General features: G+C 43.1%; 1 protein-coding gene across 1 annotated transcript in view; it reads right to left on the reverse strand.

Annotated features, from left to right (window-relative positions):
- LOC137547026 (UPF0462 protein C4orf33 homolog) overlaps window positions 1–26,627 on the reverse strand; it is a 151,129-nt gene that overhangs the window by 41,865 nt on the left and 82,637 nt on the right. Inside the window, exons 3-4 of the mRNA XM_068270156.1 lie at window positions 24,644–24,704; window positions 18,385–18,436 (exon numbers count right to left, since the gene is read on the reverse strand). Coding sequence (XP_068126257.1) covers window positions 18,385–18,436; window positions 24,644–24,704 — 113 coding nt within the window. The remainder of the gene's footprint in view (window positions 1–18,384; window positions 18,437–24,643; window positions 24,705–26,627) is intronic.

The following is a 26,627-nucleotide window of genomic DNA, read 5'->3' on the forward strand; positions in this document are numbered from 1 at the left end:
TGACTGATAGTGCTTACGAATAGTGCTTTGCATAAGTCAACAGAAAACAAGTACTGGTAGTTAATTCAAAACATTGACATTAAGCGCAATGAGTAATTCTAGGCATAAAGTTCAACACTGCATTTGCTGAAATACAGTATACATAATGCTCCATATACATAACACTTATGAGTGTCTTCCACCTCCCCCTTATGTGGGGGGACTTAAGTTACCACATAGGTAGGACCTTCCTGTTTAAAGGTGTAATAGTGCTGATGGAATGTTAAGCCCCCGATGACTCACATGACAAAACATGTTGGTTGGACCTAATATAGGAATCATGTACTTTCACTATTGTAGTGTACCTGAGCTGGAGAGATTTTGTATAGAAGAATGGTCAAAAATACCTCCATCCAGAATCCAGACACTCATTACAAGCTATAGGAGGAGTCTAGAGACTTTATATTTAGGATGTAGGCTCAACAAAGTATTGATTTTCTATCTCTGTTGGGGTGGCCAAATGTATGCACCTGCCTGTCTAATTTAGTTATGACGCATACTGCAAAGCATTTTCTGTTAATCCAATACATTTAATTTCACTGCAGAAATACTGTTGAAATAGGGCATTACATAGATTAAAAGGAATTTGCTCTTTTCAAAGCTTAGCCAATGAAAAATAAAAAAACAAAACACTTAAAGAGACACTGAAACGAAAAAAAATATAGGATATAATGAATTGGTTGTGTAGTACGGATAATTACTAGAACATTAGTAGCAAAGAAAACATTTCCATATTTTTATTTTCAGTTATATAGTGTGTTTTATAACTTTGCATCATTCTTTAATATTTGCAGTTTACACACTACTCGGCATTCTAAATTATTTTTTTCAGAGCAGTTTTGTGAACTATTGACCTCTCCTCTGGCAGAGAAAAAGAAAATTCTTCACTGACAGCTGAGATAATAAACTTCAGAAGACAGCCCTCTCTGCGACTTTGAAAGTCGTAGAGCTTAATGCCTTTTTTGCATAGAGATAACAACTGGAGTTTCTTAACTCTTCCTGTACTGGAAACAATTAGACTTATGTCTCTGATCCTAATGTTTTATTTCTTAGCTGTACTACACATACAAATCGTTATATCATATTTTTTTTTCGCTTCAGTGTCTCTTTAAAGGGTACCAGAGATGATGAATGTTGGAGATTACATACTTTCCCGGGGCTTCCTCCAGCCCCCTAAACACGTGTGAGTCCCTTGCAGTCCTCCCACGGTTTGCCGTTCAGCTACAATCAGCCCCCGTAACTGGCTCAGTTGCGTCAATCGGTGCCTTCTGCGCATGCAGACCGCGTGAGGACAGCAAGGGACTCACACATGTTTATGGGGCTGCAGGAAGCCCAGGGTAAGTATCAAATCTCCATCTTTCATTGTCTCTGGTTTACTTTAAGAGGGGTACTCATGTGACTGTAGTTCAATCAATAATGGCACAAGAGCCTTTGCTAGACAATGAGCACAAACGCCAGGCCCTTAGGATGCTGATATTTTGTCATTCAAGTGGCCTACAATGAGAGTCATTTTTTCATTTGAGGTCAGTGAAGCTCTCCTGCTCTATCATTTGGTCTCTCAGATGACACGGTGTAACTCACAGGAGTCAGCTGGGGGCAAGACGTAAGAGAGAGAACATTAAAGTTGTGTTTTTCTTGCGATATAAACTCAGGACTACTATAAATAGGCTGAAAATTATATTTTGTAGCATTGCATGGCAGCAATTAAAGCAGTAAAGCAGTTCTCTACGGCTTCATCAAAGGCCCCTTTACTGATCAGTTTGGAGCAGAATTGGGTCAAAGAGCATTATGTAGAACGCTGCTCTACTCTTACAGGCTGCAATGCCAAGATAACAAGAGGACCCAGCACTGAAGAAGCAAGTATTAGTCTTCCACCGGGCTAATCTGCTATTGAAGGGGGTGAAAGAGAAGTGGGCTACCTGTACAGAGGTGTTAATCTGGCAGCCTATACTGGGTGGATAATCTAACTACGCTAGGGGACTATACTGGGGAACTAACTATAGTGGAGGATACATAATATATACCAAACTGTGCTGATATTTCTTAGGCTAAAAAACTCAGTGGTACACCACTAAAACACATAAAAGTCCACTAAAATTCACCACAGCTGTGCACAGATGTCCCTGTAGTCCACAACTATCTTTTCCTATCAGGAAATGGAACAGTAGGCAAAGGAGGGTAAAGCTCTGTTTTTCCAACTGGAGGCAGTTCAACTTCCTACTTTAGTGAGACACCACACCTCAAGCAGTGGACACTCACCGTTACTTTATGACCCTCATTTAGATGGGTCCTCAGCACTTATGGGGTATGGGGTGGCCAGATGACTCCATAGGTGCTGAGGACCCATCTAACTGAGGGTCATAAAGTAACGGTGGGTGCCCTCTACTTGGGGTGTGGTAGTGGTGTCTCACTGAAGTAGGAAGTTGAACTGCCTCCAATTGGAAGAACAGAATTGGACTCTTCTTTGCCTACTGTTCCATTTCCTGATAGGTAAAGAGAGTTGTGGACTACAGGGACATCTGTGCACAGATGCAGTGGACTTTAATATACTGCGTGGCTAATGTGGCTACCTATATTGGAGGCCTAATCTAGCTATCTATACTGGGGGGGCTACCTATACTGGGGGACTAATCTGGCTATCTATAGTGGGGGACTAATCTTGCTACAAATATTGGGGGTTGTAATCTAGCTACCTATACTGTGGGGGTACTGGCTTCTTTTACTTGGAGCCTACCTATACTGGTGGACTTCTTGTTATATTAGGGGGCTTCTTCAGACTTCCTGCACAGTGGGGCACATCTGGCTATCCATACTGTGGGCCCCTCTGGCTACCTATACTGGCGGACTCTCCTGTTACTGATATTAGGGGCTACTTCAGGCTACCTGCACAGTGGGGTACATCTGGCTACATAAACTAGGGACTCCTCTGGCTACCCATACTGGGGGTACCTCTAGCTATCCATACACTGGCTACCTATATTGAGGGGCTACCTAATACTGGAGGTTAACTTTAGCTACCTATACTGGGGGGCTATCTGGGGATAGTGTAATGGTTAAGGGCTCTGCCTCTGACACAGGAGACCTGGGTTCAAATCTCGGCTCTGCCTGTTCAGTAAGCCAGCACCTATTCAGTCGGAGACCTTGGGCAAGACTCCATAACACTGCTACTGCCTATAGAGCGCGTCCTTGTAGCTGCAGCTCTGGCGCTTTGAGTCCGCCAGGAGAAAAGCGCGATATAAATGTTCTGTGTTTGTTTGTTATTGCCCTTTTGCCACAATGTTTGTAGGAGGGGGTTATTATATTGGGCACAATTGCTGGGAGGGATTATTGTATTGGCCAGTTAGGTGGTGGAAGGTGGAACATAGGAGGGGCCTCATGAAATTCTTGCATGGGGGGGAGGGCATGTTTGTAGTTACACTTCTGATTGAGAATTATATGTGTTTTTGTGGCCTAGCCATTGGGGATAACAACAATGCTTAGCAGGGTTCTTCCTTAAAGCAAACAGATGCTAACTCAATTTCTGTGACTGGCTGCACGCTAGGAGCTAAATTCATCTTACTGCCAACACTAAACAATCACATCTACACTAATGCCTAGCGTTGAATGTTTGTCAGCATCTGCAATGCATATTGATCAGATATTTGCCCTAAACCTTCTGCCTAATCAAAAAATGAAGTATTAATATTCTTCTGGGCGATGGGAAGCGTTATTCCCATATATTAAAGAAATACTTTAGTTTGAGACAAGCTCCATTACATATCCTATAATATCGTATGCAGAATAAATTACTCCATTATTCAAAACATGATGTGACCTGGAGGAGGGGGGGATGCAGAGGGGGGCTTCAGATGCTTTAAACAGGTCCTCGGCTGCATGGAGGAAAATCTATATGACGTGTGTCGAGTGCAGTATTCAGGTGGCTTTTTGATTAATTTGATTGAAGAAAATCTGTGAAACCAATTTACAAGGGATTTGAAGATTTGGTAGCGTTATTCTAACAAATGGGCCACTATTAACAAGATATATGGCTCAGGCAACAGCACAAATGATCAGAGAAATTTACTGGCTTCGGCATCAAACAAAATGAGAATGAAGAGCTGAGCTGCAATGTGCCAACCGCCAGCAGCCTACAGACGACCGAACGCGATAATGAAAATTACTCTGAGTCACGTTATCAATGCAATTAAAATTATGACCTTGAGAAATTACCCAGCATGTCAACAATATCACCTTCCTTATAATTTTACTCCTGACTGTCTTCCCATTGTGAGGATCTCTTGTTCAGTCTCAAACACTAGTGCTCAATAACATGATCTGTTTGTCTGTAAGGCATAAAATAAAAAAAAATAGACAAACACCATTTAATTGCCTCTCTGTCTGTAAATGAAAAATATCAATTATGTGGCCTTTGGGTAGTGCACATGATGTAGGCAAAGCATGTATTATGAGCTCTCGGAAATGGCAGGGAATGAATCCTGCTTCGTGAGTAAACAAGACTGTGGACTGTAGAGGGATTCTGGGTAAATCTCCCAGGATCAGGAATGCTTATCTGAAATGTAGGAGCTGCCATTGCTAATTTGATTTTAAAGTGTTAGTGTAATTACACTTAAGTTACCCAAAATGGTTTAGAATTAGGTCCCTATCGATAATGCTACATATTTGCACTATTAATAGGGACGTCATTTTAAGACAATGTATTTGCATTACTGATTTCAGCCACATTGGATACGGGTATATCACTACTAGTACGTACATTATAACCTTTTACTAACAGTAATTGACTGTAAGGTGTGATGATCTCTGTTTCAAATTGTTTCTTCTCAAATATTCCCTCTCCCATTCCCTCTGCACACACTACCCTCCCTGAGCAGAAATCAGCACTTCAGCACACACTGTTCAGAGGACTAATGGCTATTCAGTAGCATGTTTGTATTGTAATAGAAATCACCATTAACCATACATCTAATGGCTTAAAAAGTCCAGTTGGAAATACAAGTAATACTTCCCTCCTGAAGAAAGCTCCATCAAATTCCCAGCCCTACTCTTCCATACCCTTTTTAACAACTCTGGCAATAAAGTCCGTAACAAATATCTCACTTCTACACCATACGTCTGTGGCCTGCTCCTCTTGGTCATGGCATTGGTTGATTGGTAGCAGCCTTGCCAGTTAATCCCACCCCAAATTCCCTGGCATTAATCCAAGACAGAGAGGGGTCTGGGCTAGCAGCAATATTGTAAAAGTGGAACAGATGGATCTTAAAGTGAACCAGAGACAAAGTACCCTCATGTATTTTACCATATATATCAGTGGGAACATTAGAGAAAACACATACCCTGCTCTGTGTTTTATTCTTTACTGCTCAGCCTGCTTCTAATCAGCCCTGAAAAAAATCCCTGGCTGAGCATTCAGTCTGGCTTTGCTCAGGAATCATTATAGCTGAGTCATTATTGCAGAGCAAAAAGGGGGCAGGCTTGGGCTTGAAAAGACATCAGAGAAGACAGACTCAGCTATAATGATTCCTGAGCACAGCCAGACTGAATGCTCAGTCAGGGATTTTATCAGGGCTGATAACAAGCAGGCTAAGAAGTGAAGGATGAAACAGAGAGCAGGGTAGGTGTTTTCTCTAAAGTTCCAACTGATATTTATGGTAAAATACATGAGGGTGCTTCATCTCTGGTTCACTTTAAGTGCTTTGACAGCAGTGCACAAAGAAGAAAGAGGACGAGCAGCAGGGTATAGAAGAAGTCCTGGAGAGGTGAGTATACTCTTCTCTCCTCACAGATTAGTTTGGGTGATGCCCAGAGTTTCACTTTAGAGCCTAAGATTTGCTTTACTTAATCTTGGTGACCCTCAGAGTCCACCTGTAAACATTTGGAGCCAAAGCCTTTTGTCATGCTGCCCCTACAATTTGGAACTCCTTTCACACCCAATAAGGACATCTTATTCCTGGAAGCATTTAAAGGGACGGTGGGGTAAAAAAATCATACATATATAGGACTTTCTCCAGCCCTCTTCAGACCTTTGGCTCCCTCGCCGTCCTCCCGGGTCACCTTGATCCGCTGATAAGGTCCTCTGAAGTTACTCTGGTCCGGGAATACTGCGCATGCGTGGCTCGGCCACGCGCATATGCCAACTGGCCCTGACTGGAAAAACTTCAGAGGGCCCCTAGTGGTGGTTTGAGGTGGCCCGGGAGGACGGTGAGGGAGCCAGAGGTCTGAAGGGGGTTGGCGGAAGCCCCAGGTATGTATGAATTTTTCAGTGAGTTTCTTTTAATAGAAGTATTTGATAAAACATTTACTGCACTATAGAGCGCTCCTCATTTCATGTTTTAGGGTGTACTTTCTGGTTGAACTCAATGGGCGAACATCTTTTTTTCAACCTAACTATCTATATAACAACTATGTAACTATCTCATCTTGCTGTCCAAAACTGCACAATGCTTGGGGCTGTCTTTGTGCAAAGAACTCATCCATAGAATATTTCTGGAAAAATGTTCGAGTTCAGGTACACTTTATGTATAAGCACACTAACAACTTAAAACTGTAAGTTCTAGGGCTGTAATCCATATCTTTCCTTCATTATAGAGTGAGTCAATGACCCAGAGCAACCCTGCAGCCAATTAACTATCATGATACTGCACCTGCATGCTTCCAGGTTTGTGACTAAATAAGTAGTAAAGCCAGGACAGTCTTGGTGGTTGCACATTTAAAAGTTAGTAGTTCTTGTAGCCCTGATATTTCAAACCCCACAGGCTCACTTTAGTTTTAAAGGACACACATTTATTATGAGTCTCGAACACTATAATGGCCTGCTTTTTCACTTAACTTCGGATCAACAATTATAAGGCTCTGAAACCTTACAGTGAAGCTTTCTCAGCAAGGTAAAACTGTTTCCTGTTTGTATACATCTCCCTGAGGTAACGGTGAGAAAACACTTTGCAGTACATTTCATGTTGAATAGTGAGCTTCCGGAGGTACATCTGCGTACGTTAAAAAGGGGCGATGGGAAAAAAGGGCGCCGGGTTTTTAACGATAAACATGGATTACGTTTAAAAATGTATTTCGTTTAAAAGTAATGTTTTTAAACGTTATAAATCATTAAATAATGTGTATTAAATCGGCAATTGTAAAAACGTTAATCTTTCGTTTAAATAATGAAACGCATAATAACGTTTAAAAAAAAAATTACTAAGTAACCCTCCCTGTACCTACCCCTAACCCCTAGACCCCCCTGTTGATGCCTAAACCTAAGACCCCCCCTGTTGGTGCCTAAGTAACCCTCCCTGTACCTACCCCTAACCCCTAGACCCCCCTGTTAGTGCCTAAACCTAAGACCCCCCTGTTGGTGCCTAAACCTAAGACCCCCCTGTTAGTGCCTAAACCTAAGACCCCCCTGTTGGTGCCTAAACCTAAGACCCCCCTGTTGGTGCCTAAACCTAAGACCCCCTGTTGGTGCCTAAACCTAAGACCCCCCTGTTAGTGCCTAAACCTAAGACCCCCCTGTTGGTGCCTAAACCTAAGACCCCCTGTTGGTGCCTAAACCTAAGACCCCCCTGTTGGTGCCTAAACCTAAGACCCCCCTGTTGGTGCCTAAACCTAAGACCCCCCTGTAATTTTTTTCGTTTAAAAATAATGTAAAAAAAAAAAAGTAATGTTTTTCGTTTAAAAATAATGTTTGGGAAAAATATTGTACTGGTTTTCGTTTAAAAATAATATTTAAACATGTATAAATCATTAAATAATGTGTAATCATGAGAAACAGTAATAAAACATTAAGTCTCCGGGCGCCGCTTTTAAAACGTTAGTTTTCTCCGGCGCCCTTTTTTCCTACCGGGCGCCCATTAAACGATATTTATTATAGAAGTGAATGGCGGCGCCCGATTTGTCCACTAGCCTCAGGCGCCCGAATTTACTGTTTCCCTTACAATCATATTAATGTCACATTTCAAAGATGCCTGTCAATAATGTACAAACAAAATGGAATAAAGGATTATTTAAATGGAAGTTGTGAACATAGACAAAGTTCATTTAGAAACACTGAGTTCAGCTGGTAAAAGAGACAGCCTCAGAAATTGTGTACAGTACATGAGCATTTACATTTTATTTATATTTAAATAGCATTTCATTTGCATTGAAATAGGCATTTTGTTTGCATTTGAATAGCATTTTGGTCACAGGCATCTATTAAATTCAATGCAGCAAGCAATAAAAAAGAAAAATCTTCAAATGTAGGTTAAGAGGACAGTTTAAGAAAAATGGATTACAAAACAAAGCATGTCAAACACAACTACAAAGCAGGTTTAAGTGCCACCCAAGGTGTTTTGGAAACACATATCAACACAAAATAAAAATGTCATTGCACGAAATGGAGCCATAACAGCCTGTCGAAAAGCTGAAAGCCAGAAAAGTAATATAATTATGTATAATACAGGATAAATAGCAGACCAGTTACAGGCTAGCAAAACATACATCACTTTTAGATTAGCTTTAAAGTCGAGACTCAGGTCCTTATTAAAGCATATCAGGCAACTGGCATTTTTAAAAATGAAATAAAGATGGCAGCCTCCATATTTTTCTTAGCTTAGGTTCTCTTTAAAGCCAGATTCTAGGAATTTTTAGTTTAGCTTTCTGGATATTGTGGTAAGGAGTAAGATTTGGGGGATTTTTATTGCTTGCGTTTCTCCATTTATGACAATTTCTAGCACTTAATTTCTAGATAGAAACTGAGGAAACTTCATCAACACTTTTGTGTACAGTGAGGAAAAGTCAGAATCCCTTGCATTGCTCCCTCCTATTTCCTGTATTTTGGAGTTGAACTAGTAGCTGTCATATTAAAGCCAGAAAGCTCCATGGGGGTCCTAGGGACAGGCAAGAAATCTCCAGTGGAACACAGATAATTATAAATCCCTCAAACGGTTTCCAACTCCATTCATTAGTAAGATTTTAAAAACAAAACGAAAAAACATTTTACTGGAATTTGACTTTAGCCAAACAAGCTGTATACATGCGCAGTATAAAACTGACATTTTTCTTTCCAATAAGCAAAACAACTTATTTCAACTAGACAAATTAGTAAAACAATGAATCCACATATACTCCAATATGTTAGTGAAAACCCTGCTTGACAATTAGCATGTAAAATCTGATTGGTTCATACAGGGAAAGGGGAACCATAAAATTGATCTGATCTGTCATTTGTAATATTTTTCTAAAACTAGACTCCAAAGCACGGTTCAAGAAAACCACTATCTTGCAAAACTGTAGACACATATAGACACATATGACGATGTGCATTTAATGGAGAATAAGGAGTACGGTAACGTTGCCTTTCTTCCCTATATCACTGTGCATCCAATAGACATAGATATTTCCTGTTACCAGTAAATGGTGCCCATTGAGCATAGCTCAGATCAGATAGTAAAGGATAAGATATTTAGTGTATCTTAAGGTATGTACACACTTCCAACAAAGTGCAGTACCAACACGATGACATGACTGACCCCACAACAAACCATTTACACCACTTTTATCTTCCACACACCGAGCAACTCATTAACATACTGTGCGGCAAAGCTAAAAAAAAACAGACTGCATAACATGGCTGCATTCAAAACAAATACTTTGTTCAAACGACGCTGTACAAATAAGGTCAACTGCACGATATCAGTCCAACAGTCATGTGAATTGATCCACCGGACTGATCGGGCAAACCGCCTGTTTTCATTTGCTCATCTAGTCATTTGCTACATGTACAAACGCCTGATTGTCATCCAGCAGACTAAAATCAGCCAACAATCAGGCATTTTGGTTAAGAGTGTGTGCGGGCCTTTAGACAGATTTGTGGCACATGGTGGGTGTGGCAAGAGAGGTTAGATGGATGATTTATTTTCTGTAATATACATATCTAAAGGGGAAGTTCTCACACTGCGCTTCCAAACCCAGTCCCGTGGATTAAACAATTAAACGATGCTTTGAAATTGGAGAAGGTGATTTCCGCACATAGGAGTTCCCCTGCTATATTTGAAAACATTTGAGGAAATTGGCTTGCTGCCCATGATTATGTTGATCCTGATTTGATTAGGGACCAAATTCTTTCGGGGATTGGGGTATCCAGGAGACACACTGTGGATCCTGTATGATATTGAATTGTTGGACCTTTTGCTCTGATTACAAGCTGATACGTTTTATAAGATATTTGTAAAAACAAAACAGAGGACACCAAGAGCCCAATAGTGCAATATTGTCTGGTAAGCTCAATATATAATGTAATGTCAAAGGTTCTTATACTCATAAAGGTGGGTTACCATCAGGTAACGTCTTGACAGGCAGGTGGGGAGTATTAGTACCTGACCCCACTCAGGTATAAAAGTCACTCTCTGTAGGTAGGAAAATGGGGAAAGAACCCCTCCACCAGGGGTGGACTTAATCGTGCTGTAATATGTACGAACAGAGCCGCCAAGCAGAGTAAAACAATGTTCTAAAAATGATAAAAAGAGGGAAGTCGAGGTGGACTTACCTCCCTCTGGTAGTGGACATATTCTCAAATGCGGAGTAAAAAATATACAATTTATTCACAGCTCCATAAAATCGCAACGCATTTCGCAGTCAACAGTCCCGCTTCATCAGGCAGTACAGGAGCATATAAAACTGATTCAGGTCCATAAAGCGTGTGAGCGCATTACCAAGAAGCTCTGCACCAGCACAGAGATGCCCTTCCCTTGCAAAGCAGTCATACAGTACTTCCACTTACTCAATTCTTCACAGTCCCATAACCCTAAACTACCTTTTAACACCTTCAACTCCCCACTCCCCCTCACCTCCTCCTCCAAACTCAGAGTTATCAGCTGAAAAGTTTGCTTTATACTTTATTAGAAAAATTGTAATAATGCAGAATAGCCTAAAAAGGTTAGAATTAACAACCATATTACTTAACTCCCTCCCACCTACCTCACGCCGATTGGCGGCGGTAGGTTGGCAGCCTCAGGACCGCATAACGCCTCACCTAACGCAGGTCAGCATCAAGTCTTGAGGGTGGAGATTAGCGGGGATCGTACACACGGATGCGTTCACATCTCCACTGAGTGACTGAGCGGAGCTCCGACATCAACCGCTAGATCGCTGTTTCTTTTGTTTATACAGCGCTGCGATCTATGCACAGCACTGTAAGGGGACAGCTAAGTGACAAAGCTATCCCCTCGAGTGGCCCACAATGTGATCCCATCTCATAGGCTGATGCCTATGAGAGGTGATCACTGATTGCATCTCGGGGGGGAAATAAAATAAAAATAAGGAAATTTATTAAAAAAGAAATAAGAATAAAATTAATTACAAAATAGAACTGCAGAAGCACTCAAATGGCACCAACAGAAAGCTCTGTTGGTGGCAACAAGAGGAAGCAAGATTCATTTGTGTTAAAGCTGCAGTGTGCTGAATTGTAAAAAAATAGCCAGGTCACTAGGGGGTTTTAAAGAGAACCCGAGGTGGGATTTAATTATGCTAGTGGGGCACAGAGGCTGGTTGTGCACACTAACACCAGCCTCTGTTGCCCCATGGTGTGCCTCCAAGACCCCCCTGCATGCCGCTATACCCCCCGCAGTGCTGGCGACACGCAGCGTGTCGCCAGCACAATGTTTACCTCTGCCTGTCTGTTAGCGCCGCTCCCCCGCCTCCTCTGTATCGGCGCTACCCGCCCGCTTCCCTTCCCTCCCGCTGATTGGAGGGAAGTGACGCGGGCGGGTAGTGCAGATACGGAGGAGGCGAGGGGAGCGGCGCTAACAGATAGGCAGAGGTAAACATTGTGCTGGCGACACGCTGCGTGTCGCCAGCACTGCGGGGGGTATAGCGGCGCGCAGGGGGGTCTTGGAGGCACCCCATGGGGCAACAGAGGCTGGTGTTAGTGTGCACAACCAGCCTATGTGCCCCACTAGCATAATGAAATCCCACCTCGGGTTCTCTTTAAGCCTGTGGTCCTCAAATAGTTAAACTGCAGTATAGTAAAGCAACCACAAGATGTCACTGTCTGTAGTGTGCTATAATGATCTCAGTGGAATCATTATTTCCTGCTGGTTGTGTGTGATTTATCTCTGCTCGTTTTCTTCAGTAAAGAGTTCTAATTTGTTATACCGAGCGCCTGTCCGGGTATACATACCACTCTGCTCCATCACAAAATACAACCCTTTTCACAAGTACAATCACGTACTCCATTTTTCTTCTGTCTGCCTGTTTGCTTTCTATTAGAAACTACCTCACCCCCTCTTTACCAGGCCAATTTCTTACTCTGCCCTTCTCCTCTCTAACAACCAGCACTGCCTTAAAGGGAAGGTTCAGGGACAATAAAAAAAAAAAAATCCAAATCCACTTACCTGGGGCTTCCTCCAGCCCGTGGCAGACAGGAGGTGCCCTTGGCGCCGCTCCGCAGGCTCCCGGTGGCCGATTTCTGCGATCCATTATGCGTTTATAATCCAAGAATTATACTAAATAATAATTCTTCTGCGATCCATTATGCGTTTCACGCCGGCGCGCTGACGTCCTCCGGGCTGTACTGCGCAGGCTCAGAACTACTGTGGAGGAAGCCCCAGGTAAGTGGATTTGGATTGATTTTTTTTAATTGTCCCTGAACCTTCCCTTTAACTGGATAATGACTTTCTTTATTAATCTCTAATGCTGGAAACACACAGTTTGTTTTTGAGCCATTTAGAAGGCTCAATAGATAATTTCCGACATGTCCGATCTACAGGGCGATCGTTTCGCTGCTCGATTCTGCATTGAACACAATGGAAAAAAGATAAGAAATCTATTGGGAATCTGTTTCTAGTGTGTGGTACACATCAGATAGATTACTGTCAAATTCGACTTGACAGGCATCTGACAGAAATCTATCTGATGGTCGAATCTGCTGCAAATCTATAAGTGTCTGGCCACCTCTAGACCACGTCCAGCCTGGCTCCCAATCTCAGTCTCATCAATCAACTGAGACAATCCTCACTAAAGTTGCAAATGAACTCCTCATTGCAAATTCCAAAGGCCAATTTTCTGTATTAACACTCTTTGAACGTTGACATTGTTGATAATTCTGTTTCAGACACTCTTGTCACTGGGTGTCACGGGCCTTTTTTGGATTTAACACATTTTTGGATTTGCTCATTGACGTTCTTTCACTTTCCTACTCCAATACTAATGTCTCTCCATGTATGCCTGCTGTCTGTTGGTGTAACACAATGCTCCCTCTTGGAACTCTTCTCTTCTCCATCTATACTCATGGTCTGGGACTACTATTATGTTTTTTTGGTTTCCATTAAAACCTATACACTGATGACACCCAAATCTATCTCCCAGCTCCTGAGCTCACTACACTATTATTGTGAGTCACTGACTGTCAGGGCCGGGCCGAGGCATAGGCTGGAGAGGGTCCAGCCTCAGGGCGCAGTGTATGAGGGGGCGCAGAATTCATTCAGCTGTCATTCCTAATTGTGTTTGAATCAGAAAGAAATAAGAAAAGGGGATACATGGCAGTAACTGCAAGCCAGATAACTAGATATTAAGGTGTTGGGGAGGTTGTGGGCCCTGTGGCGCCTCTTAGTCTAATAGCAATCAGTGTTTGATGGCTCGGGTGGCAGGGATGGAGGGGCGCACTTTGGTGTCTCAGCCTTGGGTGCTGGAGGACCTTGTCCCGCCTCTGCTGACTGTCTATCTGTATTTCTGTATTTCATGTTATCCAATTTCCTCAACAAGTGTAGCATGTGATATTTTCTCCCCTCTCTCTGCCCTCCCACCTCTAGTTACCACTAATGTAGAAAACACCCCAATAATCTCAACACTTAAAGCTCACTGTCGGGGGTAACGCTGGACTCATTCAAACCACATATTAATACATTAACAACCTCCTGCTACTTCAATCTCAAATATATGTCCAGAATTTGTTCCTAGCTACTAAAATGCTTGTACATAACCATTTTTTGTCTTGACTACTGTAACACCCTACTCTCAGGGGCGTAGCAATAGGGGGTGAAGAGGTAGCGACCACATTGGGACCCTTGGCCAGAGGGGCCCCAAAGGGTCCACCCTCTATCACAGTATTAGCTCTTTGTTGGTCCTGTGCTGGTAATAATCACTTCTATAGATCCTTTAAATAGTAGTAATCATTATCAAACTGTTCCCCATCCCCTTCTTGCACCTCTGACACTGTGGTTGTCCTGCACTGGGGCCCACAGCTCCTTAGCTACGTCACTGCCTACTCTGCAGCCTACCAAAAAACTGGCACTTCTCCAGTCCCGCCTGAACTCTGCTACTCATCTCCTCCTTCTCTTCTCCAGCTTCTCGGATGCTGACCCTCTCTGTTAAGGTGGCCACTAACGGTCCAATTTCTAGCGAAAAATCGTTAGAGCGATCAGAAATTCTGATCGGACGAAAAATCGTTCACTACACCATCAACTAACCGATCATTGCATCCTATCTATCACGACCGCCAAGAAAATCCAAATTTTCGTTCGACGAAAATTCATTCGGGTGACATTTTTTTCACTCGTTCATAATCGATTGTGTCCACCAATGGAGATTATTTACAACCAATCCGATCAGAATTTCTGATCGCTCGAACGATTTTTCGCTACAAATTGGACCATTAGTGGCCAGCTTTAATCCCTTCATTGGCTACCAAACACCCAAAGGATTCAGTTCAATCTCCTAACATAAAAAGCTCTAGTGTCTCCACTCCGCTGCCCTCTAGATTGTAAGCTTGTAGGGCAGGGACCTCCCCCTTGTTTTTCCTGTTTCATTTGCACTTTACCAAATGAACATGTACCAGTATTCGTGATGATTATAAACTACACATCAATTGTATGGTCTTACAGAGTGTTGAACTGCTCATGTATCTATGCTATTCATTATTGAGCGTTTTTGTGCTATGTACAGTGCTACATCAGATGCACTATATCAGGGGTCTGCAACCTTTAAGACATAAAGAGCCACTCGGACCCGTTTCCGAAAAGAGAAAAAAACTGGGAGCCGCAAAACCATTATAAAACAAATAGTTAGCAGATATGACCCCCATATGCACAAATCGTTAGCAGATATGACCCCCATATGCACAAATCGTTAGCAGATATGACCCCCATATGCACAAATCGTTAGCAGATATGACCCCTATATGCACAAATCATTAGCAGATATGACCCCCATATGCACAATCCTTCAGCAGATATGACCCCCATATTCACAAATCGTTAGCAGATATGACCCCTATATGCACAAATTGTTAGCCGATATGACCCCCATATGCAAAAATCGTTAGCAGATATGACCCCCATATGCACAAATCGTTAGCATATCTGACCCCCATATGCACAATCCTTCAGCAGATATGACCCCCATATGCACAAATCGTTAGCAGATATGACCCCCATATGCACAATCCTTCAGCAGATATGACCCCCATATGCACAAATCGTTAGCAGATATGACCCCAGTATGCACAAATCGTTAGCAGATATGACCCCCATATGCACAAATCGTTAGCAGATATGACCCCCATATGCACAAATCGTTAGCAGATATGACCCCCATATGCACAATCCTTCAGCAGATATGACCCCCATATGCACAAATCGTTAGCAGATATGACCCCCATATGCACAATTCTTCAGCAGATCTGACCCCAATATGCACAATCCTTCAGCAGATCTGAAAAGAAAAACCCATTTACTCACCTAGTCAGAAGACCTCCTGTCACGATCTCCTCCTGTCCCGACCTCCGATCCCGACCTTGTGGCGCGCAACTCCCCCGATCCTTTTCCTATGTCACGTCCTGCCTGCATTACACTGCAGGGCTACGGGAAAATGGCCACCCGAAGCCCTGCACTGCACTGGTCCGGCGGCCTCTCTGATAGGCTGCCGGCCAGCGACAGCACACGCGCGCCGCAGCCACTGACACCGGAGCCGCGGCTGAGCCGGCTGACATGCGTGCCACAGCCACTGACACCGGAGCCACGGCGAAGGTGAAAAAGAGCCGCATGCGGCTCCAGAGCCGCGGGTTGCCGACCCCTGCACTATATGAATAAAAATAATATCTGTTATTAATTATAATTATTATTTAGTATTTATATAGAGCTGACATCTTCCGCAGCACTGTACAGAGTATATTGTCTTGTCACTAACTGTCCCTCAGAGGGGCTCACAAACGACCGTAGTCATATGTCTGTATAGTGTATGTATGTATCGTCATATGTATGTATCATGTAGTGTATGTATCATAGTCTAGGGCCAATTTTAGAGGGAAAGCCAATGAACTTATCGGCATGTTTTGGGGATGTGGGAGGAAACTGGAGTATCTAGAGGATACCTACGCAGACAAGGGAAGAACATGCACATTCCTATGAGAAAGGTATCAATCATTTTGCCACATTAGGTGGCACTCTATGAGTGTATGCAGGGCTGGTTCAACTCCAATGAGGCCCCCCCGGGGCAAAGGTAACTGGAGGCCCCATCCCCTGCACCCCCCCCCCCCCCAGAAAATTCTGCACCCAGCTGGCTGCTGGCCCCTGGCCCCAACCTCCCCCTCAAAATTTCTGTGCTCCTGGGGTGTGCTACCACCCCCCTCCCCCCATGCTGCCGGACCCCTGACCTCCCGCTTAATTGTTCCATGCCGAGTGCACAATATTTGCTATTGGGCCCCCTGCGTGCAGGGGCCAGATAGCCCCATCTACACCATGGGACATTGCAGCGATCCGGCGGCTCGATTAGCCGCCGGATCGCCTCTTCCGCGTGCCCGCCGCGTCCCCGCTCGCCGCGCGTGCGCCGCATTCAATTCCCCGCTCGTGCCCGCTCGTCCCCGCCGGCGCCGCTTATCTCACGCACGATTCCCTGCCATTGTCCCCTCGCGGGGATCGAGCAGGGAATCGGCGGTGCGGAGATCCGTCCTGTCGGATCTTATCAATCGCATCAGCGGCTCGATTGATAAGGAGCATCGCGGCCGCATCTACTCGTGTAGATGCGGCTAAAAATGTGCACTCAGAGTGGAACAATTAAGGGGGAGGTCGGGGGTATAGCAGCATGGGGGGCCTGGTGGCGCACCCCAGGGAGCAAAGAAAAGTTAAGGGGGAGGACAGGGGCCCCAGCAGCGCTAGGGTCACTGGGGCAATTTAATGAAAGCACCGGCCCTAGTGGCCTTTGACCTGGCAGGGCTTGGTGCTAACCTATTTTTTCTTAATATGCATTTTCTATGCATTTACTATGCAAAAAGATTTTCATAGATAAGACTTATATAACACTCTTGAGATAATGATGACTCTGGCAGGTTTGAAACCCCCATTCATGTACTAGTCTGCTTGCAGACAGCCTTGTGTTGGTCATAATACACCTACACGTCTTGCTGCAACCTCCTCTTTAAGCCTTTGAATAGGTAATCTGAATGTCATCTTAACAGCTGGCACAGGTCTGTTGCAGTCTTCTGTGTGTATGCATGGCTAGACTGTCTCACAACTCCTTCCCAGTCATTTGAATTGTGACACTTTATGACCTCCTTTGTCTGGGTCGCTGTCTTCTTCATATGCTTCAATGTGCCTTATGGGCTGACAATGCTTCAGGGCCCTCTGAGGTATAATAGGCAGCTTAATAAATACAGAAAGAAAAAGTGACTGTCCTGATTTTATGAATAGCCCATTAAATTAATGTACTTCTCACTTAGGAACAGTGTTTTGTTGCATTAGGAAAATCAGAGCAGAAGATTACAATTCTGCAGCGTAAACACGCCGCTTGTAGTCACTGAGCATTATTTGGAGATAATTAACCTGTTTTTTTTGGTTATAGATCCCAGTTAATGAATTACCTACAGAAGCACATTAATGCTACAGGAAACACACAATTAGCACTTCAGCCATGTGATTCTGGCTTCACTGGCACAAGGGATTAATATTTTTAATACTTATCTCCCAAGTACTTAACAGCAGCAGCACTATGAATTGCATATGAGTCTTGCAGTTTATAAATATGTGTGACCTCAATACATCTCATGACTGTGTTTCTTTTTTGCCGGTGGGAAGGAGGTGTTAAAAGTGAACGTGGATGATCATTGTTTCGCCCTATGGAAGAGCAGCACACTGTGCTAATGTCCCTTTGAATTACCTCCCTCTAAGCAACGCTTATTCAGAGGTGGCAGATTCCAGTTTTAGGGAACAGGTAGCTCAGAAGCGATTATAAGTCCGTCTTCCTTATGACACCCACAGTGTGATCGGGCCAGGTGGAGGTGTCGCCACCAATGTGCTGTTTTGTTTGGTAAACATGATTGCGTTTGATATGTTGTATCGGTAATCACAGTGTATAGTCGTGCGTTTCTGTATCGCCAGTACTCACTTTAAAAGCATTTCGAACTCCAGAGAGTAGAAGAACCAGATGCTGCCCGTGACTAGGAAAAAAAACAAAAAAAAACAGATGTTTAGTGGTGGATTGAAGATGAAAAAAAAAATCACTTGAAATGGTTATTGAGGTGAATGAAAGTGGAGCAAAACATAAGGTACTAAAGTGCACTTTTTAACATTACAAAAGAATATGCCAGCCTATAAACCACTAGTCCTCGGCTAAGCGGAAGCCATTTACGGTAAGGGGGGAAAAAAGTATTTATTAGCGATATTTTAGATGTGGATTGTGCTGAATAGATGAAATCATAATTAATTCAGCAAAGTACTATATTATCAAGGTTAAGTGCCTCGCATTCATAGCTTGTGTTACCGCTTCACTGTTGTATAGGTCCAAACATTTCTGCCTCACTCAAATAGCTTTAAATAAACTTTTAAAGGTTAGGAAATTGTAAGCCAGCATAAAGTTGGAACACTTTAGGGCAGAGCAGGGTCACTCACAAGGCAATCTAGGCTGGTGCCTGGGGTCTAGTGGGGGTCAAGGGGCCCGGCTGCCACCTCCTTTGAACCTTTCATCACTTTACAATAACAGAAAAACTAAGAAGCCAAAGCTATTACCTTGCCTTGGGCACCATTTCATTTTAGACCTCTGCTTACAGGACTTCTGAGGCACTAAAGAAATGCAGCTTTACTTACCTGGGGCTTTGTCCAGCGCCTAGAAGTCATTTGAGTCCCTCGCCACAGCTCTCTGGTCTTTTACAGTGTCCCGCTGACAGCCTCTAAGGATTACCAGCCCCCGATGGGTCAGCGTCTTCTGTGCATGCGAGAACGCGCCAACATCACTGGGAGTGTACTACGCCCGCAAAGTAGTTGTGCACAGGTGCAGTATGCTCCTGATGACGTGGGTGTGTTCATGCGGGGGGCTGCACGTGCGTGCACAGAAGACGCAAACCCATCAGGGAGTGGTGATCCAGTGGGACACCGGAGAAGACCGGAGCTGCGGGGATAGAACCAAATGACTTCTAGGGGCTGGAAGAAGCCCCAGATAAGTAAAACGGCATGCCTTTAGTCACCTCAGAAGTCCTTTAAAGGGTCTTTTTATGAAGAGTGGCAATTTGAGATTTAGATTTCTTACTTTATGCTCCCCACTTTTAAAAATCAGGTTACCCCTTTAAGATGACCTGTAAAGGAGTAATCTGATTTTTTTTACAATGGTGATCAGTGCTATGACCTGAATGCCTACCATAAATGATCTAAATCCTAGGTTCTCAACAGGTGGTACAGGTGGGTTTAAGCGTGCCTTCCTTAGATAGAAGCGTGCCTTCCTTAGATAGAAGCATGCCTTCCTTAGATAGGAGTGTGCCTTCCTGAGGAGCATGCCTTCCTATACATTGCAATTATGTATAGGAAGGCACGCTGCTATCTAAGTAAGGCACACTCCTATCTAAGGAAGGCACGCTCCTAGGGAAGGCACGCTCCTTACATAGCACGCTCCTTACATAGCAGCGAGTACTGTATGTAAGGCATACATTAGCGGCCGCTCCTTTACATTAAGGTGTGCTGCTTAACAGTGCAGCTTAATGAATCAAGCCCATAGTGCGCTGGAAGCACACAGCGATATTACAAGTACTTCCGACAGCTAGCGCGATTTGTGTGATCCATGTTACCTAGGTAATGCGTATGTTGCCAGGCTACTGCGTGCTACCAAACACAGGAAGCTGCAATTTTGCTGGCATTTAGTGAATACACCTCAATGTCACCGACCTATACCAAATTTTCCAGAGATATTTATGGAGGACAAAATTACTCATAACAATAACTGGTTAACCGGGGTACCAGTGAGATTTCCAAACTGCCATTCATCAACACCCATAATTCACCAAGACCACATTACTTCTCACTATTTCCCTCACCTAAAAGGAGTCTCAGTTTTAAAACTTTCCAGTGACAACTGACAACAGCTCATAAAAGTGGCAGTTTGCAGGAAATTTCCTTTTAATCAGAACGGTATGTATGTAAATCCACCAAGGATATACTTGACAAGCTTTCATCTTTCAGTCTGTAAGTAAACCGCACACGTACCAAGGCCTGAAAACCGGGCTCGGCCTCTCCTGAGGAAAATGTGACTGGGTTTGACAGGACGAATGCTGACATGTCGCATGATCCAGACAAATAAATATGTGATTTGGAGTAGTAAGAAAGTGTAAAGTGTCCTGTGACATATTGGCAAACATGTTTAGTACATTCCCCAGTGGCCTGAAATGTCTTTTTTATGCTTTGGTTTTTGTTATGCATATCAGCCTGGAGATTTGCCAGAGGCTGCTGCTAAATAAATGAACAGAAGTCAACCTTTTCATTCCGCATATCCCATATTGCACATGAACTAGAAAAATGATATGAATGGACTGAATTGTAGCTATAAAATAGATAGGAAGCAACCGTGCTCTCAGGGGTCACAGCAAACTATGGGAAGCTGCCATCTTAACAGAAATTCTCTGCTTCCCTCTCACAGTGCATGCAGTAAGCAAATAAAATGGAGCGTGGCTTGTTTCATTATCACGGTTGGCAATATTGATACAGATAATACCTATGACAATAGTGCATTGATATAATCATCTACATCATTATGACTACTTATTGGCATCACTTTAGTCTAATAACTGTTTATTGTTAAATGGAAAAAAACTGAACCAAAGCCAAAATATAAAAAAGCTGGAAGATAACAGATGAAAGATAACAGATTTGCATCTTTCCATGATCAGTTTTTCCATGTACAGACAGCACGAAATGGTAGTCTCTCAAATCACGCAAATGACTAAAGTATGAGGAGCGCAGGAGGATGGGCAGAAGTAGAACAAACTTTAAAGGAACCTTGGCTCAAACTCACAGAAAGACAGTGGATGCACACAACATTCCAATATTCAAGATTGTTGGTTCCACCTATCCACAGACATGTGGGTAAGTCCCTCAGCCAGTGACAAAGCCAAACTCAATGAGGGATCCCTATGCTAACGGTTGATGCAAATGCGTCCTATACATACAATGAGCTTATCCATGATTGGACACATATCTGTCAGGACAAAAAAACAGAGAGCAGACTTACCAGGGGCTGCCTGCAGCTTGATTTGAGCGACTACCACTTTGTGCTGTGTTCGGTTTGGTGAGTGCAGTGGCACAGGGGGATTATGTTGGTTGTCAATCCCTGATGTCCAGCTGCACCCCAAGAGGTTAGGGGCTTATGGTCCTGCAGGTGACCTCAGATAAGTCTTCTCTCATGCTTTTTATCCTGTCAGAGATGTACATAGAAATAGTGAGGGGGATGCCATACTAGGAGCATGAGTGGACTGGAGACTATTGGGGATTGGATAGAATGGCACCACTGGGGAGGTTCAGGTAAAACTGGGGGAGGGGAGGCATGAGGAGGATATGGATAAACTGGTTAGGGGGAATAGAGCTACTAGAGAGACACGGCAACTGTTGTTGGGATAACATTATCTTGGGAAAGAGATAGCAATACTGGAGGTATTTAGCTACAATACAGATATATGGGCATTGCTGTGGGGTTTCCTGTAGCTTTACTTGTTTGAGGAGTCATGGTGGTCACAGTGTTGTTACTGGGGGTTACATGTCCCTTTATGAACGGGGCCCCTGGTCACAGGGTTTACCACCTGGAAGGGGTGGAAGGGATTGGAGGCAGGCCATAATGTATAGTTGTTAGTTACCATGCACGCATGTGTAGATTTTACTGCATTTTTTTAAACTATTGATTTTCAAATGATAACAAAGAAATATATAAAATGATTGAATGCTTTAAAAGACCACTATCGCGAAAATCATAAAATTTAAACACATTGTAAACATATTCAAATAAAAAGTACATTTCTTCCCGAGTAAAATGAGCCATAAATTACTTTTCTCCTATGTTGCTGTCACTTACAGTAAGTAGTGGAAATCTGACATTACTGACAGGTTTTGGACTAACCCCTCTCCTTATAGGGATTCTCATGGTTGTTTTAGTTTCAAAGGGACTTAGAGAATGGCAGTTGCTCTGTCCAACTGCCAAAAAATTGTGTAGTGAGCATGAAGGCTGGCCAGCATCATTATATAAATCCTTTTCAGGGAATGTCTTTATAAAGAATAAAAGCCTTGTTGAGAATCCCCCATGAAGAGATGGACTAGTTCAAAACCTGTCGGTTCTGTCACATATCTACTACCTACTGTAAGTGACAGCAACATAGGAGAAGTGTAATTTATGGCTCATTTTACTCTGGGAGAAACATATTTTTTATTTGTATATGTTTACATGTCTTTTACATTTTACAATTTTGCTTCAGTGGTCCTTTAAAATATTTTCTGTTTAATTAAATCTAAACTTTTTGCCTCTCACATTCAGTAAGATTACTGGAATTGATATAAAACAATCATAAATAATTGAATGTTCTTAAAGAGTACTTCCAGTTTAGAATAGAGAGCCTACTCTTTTACTGCTGCAAGCATGGGCGAGTTGTAGTGTTAATCCCGCACCTACTCGCTCCTAATTTATCATTGTCCGAAACTCCACCCTTCTTCTTCTGCTAGACAGTCGCAAACATTTTTCTGAAGCTTTCCAAAGTTCTGTGGCCATCACCACCTGCATTGTTGCGGACCACCCCAGCTCGGCAGCCCCCAATTAGGCCATGGCTGCCAAGCTGGGGGCAGGCCGAGGTGACACAGGTGGGGGTGGCCACAGCTTTGGAAGACTTTTAATAAAAAATGTTATGGCTACTTTGCCATGGAGGGGAGTGGAGCTTCAGACATTGATGAATTACAGGCGAGCGGTGAGTGATTTACATTAGCACTTGTTGATCCTGGCAGCAGTAATAAAGAGTCTTTCAGACTGCAGGCTCTCTAGTTTACACTGAAAGTACTTTTTAAAGGGGAACTCCAGTGAATATAATGTAATTGACAAAAGTGCTTAATTTTTACAACAATTATGTATAAATGATTTAGTCAGCATGTGTCCATTGTAAAATCTTTCCTCTCCCTGACTTACATTCTGACATTTATTATGTGGTGACATTTTTACTGCTGGCAGATCATGTCAGTGGAAGTAGCTGCTGCTTGTTTTTTTTTGGCAGTTGGAAACAGCTGTTATTTCCCACAATGCAACAAGGCTCCCACAGTGTGATGGCAGGACCATGGTTCTGACATTACACTGTGGGAGGGGTTTCAACACAATATCAGCCATACAGATCCCCCTGATGATTTATATCGGGAAAAGGAAAAGATTTCTCATGGGAAAGGGGGTATCAGCTACTGATAGGGATGAAGTTCAATCCTTGGTCAGGTAGATTTTGCAAAGATGGGATCACCTTACTAAATCAAGTATAAAATCAACTGCCAAAGGAGAAGAAAAAAGGTGTGTGTGCTCAGACCAGGTGTCATTTGATATATACCGCCTACCTCATGTCTATTCACTAATTAAAATAACATAGCATCAAATGATCCCACTTGAAATGTGTGTTCAACGTAAGGGATGTGAGCCCAGATCATCCACAAGTCAAACATATTCAGTAGCCTAGGGCCTGGCAGGAGTCTAGGGGCCTAGAGGATGCTAACCCACACCAAATTTTACTAAAAAAGTCAGATGATCATCAAAGGTTGGCAAAAACTGCTACCTTGCCTAGACCCCATTTCATTTTAATGCCCTTCTTTTTCATGGGTGTAGAATCTAGGCCATTTTTTTTTTTAATGAAGAATTTTGTTTAATATTGAATGAAATTTTAAAACTCAGGTGATCTCATAAAAACGGTGAGCCAAAAAGAAAGGGACACACTGGGTGCGCAGGTCTCACTCCTCAGCACTGTCTCATTCCCTAAAACATCAACATTTACAACGGTTGGCTGCCGAAGACATTGCAGGGAGTGGATAAAGAAGCGTGTATATGTCATTCAGAGTCTTTCTCAGTAGCAAGATTTAAAGACTTCACGCTCGCTTGTACATCAGCCAACTAAAACATGTCTTAATCCAAAATGCTTCCCTCTTGGCTGACTTTCACTGACAGTGTAAAATAGAGCCATTTTTCCCTGACTTTACATTGACAAAGGGTCAGGACTGTCAAAGCTTAACAGTTTCTAGCAACTCTGTACATTTGCAGTCAGTGTTGTACCTGCTCTATTGCTAAATGTCTATAGTGTTCACAGTTCAGCGCCGGCGGCTTTAAGTCATTGTTTTCATCACTTAAAAATGATTTTATACAAAGGCAGAAATGTACTCACGGGCACAACTCGACTTCCAGATATTGAGTAGTCGCACTGTTCAGAAAAAAAGATTCAACCACTGTGAAGAAACGGAGAAAGCTGACTTTGTGAGGAGGCAAATGAAACTTTATTGGCTAAATAGAAGCTAAGTGACAAAAGGAAGATGCCATCTTTGTTATTACCCATTGTTTCGATTGCACAGAGGAGAAGCTGTGAAGCGCGTAGATCACTGTGGTTTTGTGTGCTGAACCATCTTAAGCCTGCTGTTCTCAGAATATGGCATTTATGCCCATACAGTGCTAGTGTGTGTTTTTTGCTAAGCAGCCTCCTGCCTGGACTTGCAATGCGTCTGATCTGAGCTTGTGTCTTAGTTCACTAGAATTATTGACTTTTTCATATAACTTCGCCAGCGGCTGCCATAAATAATATTTGGGAGGTAAATATGCCCTTTAACCAGGATAAATCTAGCGCAAGTAATGGTTCTAAAATGATGCATTGATGCACAGGCATGATTTGAAAAATTGCGGTCAGCCGCCAGACCACAGCTCTGACAGCGTGCATGAATTCACCACAAGGAGTCTACTATAGCACTCATCTGTGGTGACTGATATTATTGTTCTGAACTGGGTACTTAATGACCGGCCAGTAGCATGAGCAGAATTAAAAATATCAGTAAAGTCCATTCTGCAAGATGTGCCATGGTTTCTACAGCCGATAATTCTGCTAAAATGTAACGATCCACTTCTTACACAGGAATCCCTGACAACAATCTGATATTTATATACAGTTTCAGCAGTTTAGTTACGTAGCGGTCAAGGATTGTATGTATCTGCTTTCCATTATGCTTATATTGTATTGACATTTTAAAAAGCCTTGACCTTTGCTTTGAGTATTCTTCAGAACACCTAATAACCTTTGCCTATCTATGACTCTATTATCATTAATAAGCCCAGGCAGAAGACAAAGCACTTTCTCCACACAACACAGTGCTCAAAAACTGAAGTGATCAGAGACAATACATGGAAATAAGACCACAAAGGTGAAACAGTACTCTAATGTTTCCATTGACTCACTTCTTTCAAATCTATTAATAACTTGACTCTATTCAGCTGGACAATGAATAAAATACTTACAAAGTTCCATGGCTATGTACTGGGCAGAGCACTAAAAGCCTATTCAATTTCATGTCTTAGAGAATTCCACAGAGTGTATGTGTGTGTGTACGTACGTGTGCGTGTGTATGTGTGCGTGTGTATGTGGGTGCATGTGTATGTATGTATGTGTGTGTGTGTGTGCATATGTGTGTGTGCGTATATGGCTGTGTGTGTGTGTGGGTGTATGTGTGTCTGTGTGTGTGCGTATGTGCGTGTGCGTATATGTCTGTGTGTGTGTCTGTGTGTGTGTGTGTGTGTGTGTGTGTGTGTGTGTGTGTGTGTGTGTGTGTGTGTGTGCGTATATGGCTGTGTGTGGGTGTATGTGTGTCTGTGTGTGTGCGTATGTGCGTGTGCGTATATGTCTGTGTGTGTGTATGTGTGTCTGTATGTGTGTCTGTGTGTGTGCGTGTGTGTGTGTGTGTGCGTGTGTGTGTGTGTGTGTGTGTGTAGGTGTGTGTGTAGGTGTGTGTGTATGTGTGTATGTGTGTCTGTGTGTGTGCGTATGTGCGTGTGCGTATATGTCTGTATGTGTGTATGTGTTACCAAACACACAATTGGAGAACCTCACTCCCAAACAGTTCTCTGCTGCTTTATAAAGCCTGCAGGCTGCTTATAAGCCAATGAAAAGTGCACACATAATACACCTAGCTTGCAGTGATAATCAAGCAAAAGCTGAGCAAGTCAGCCAATTAGTAGGAGAGGGCTTCAGTTGCATATAGACAATGGCTATATGACCAGCAGGGGGCACCAGCGTGCAGGATATTCCCTCTCATCTGCCCCCCTCCTAACTAAACTGCATGGGATACTACAATAATTAAAAACAATGGTGCATGAGCCAGCCTGGGGCC

The sequence above is a fragment of the Hyperolius riggenbachi genome, chromosome 1 (genome assembly GCF_040937935.1).
Source record: "Hyperolius riggenbachi isolate aHypRig1 chromosome 1, aHypRig1.pri, whole genome shotgun sequence".
NCBI lineage: Eukaryota > Metazoa > Chordata > Amphibia > Anura > Hyperoliidae > Hyperolius > Hyperolius riggenbachi.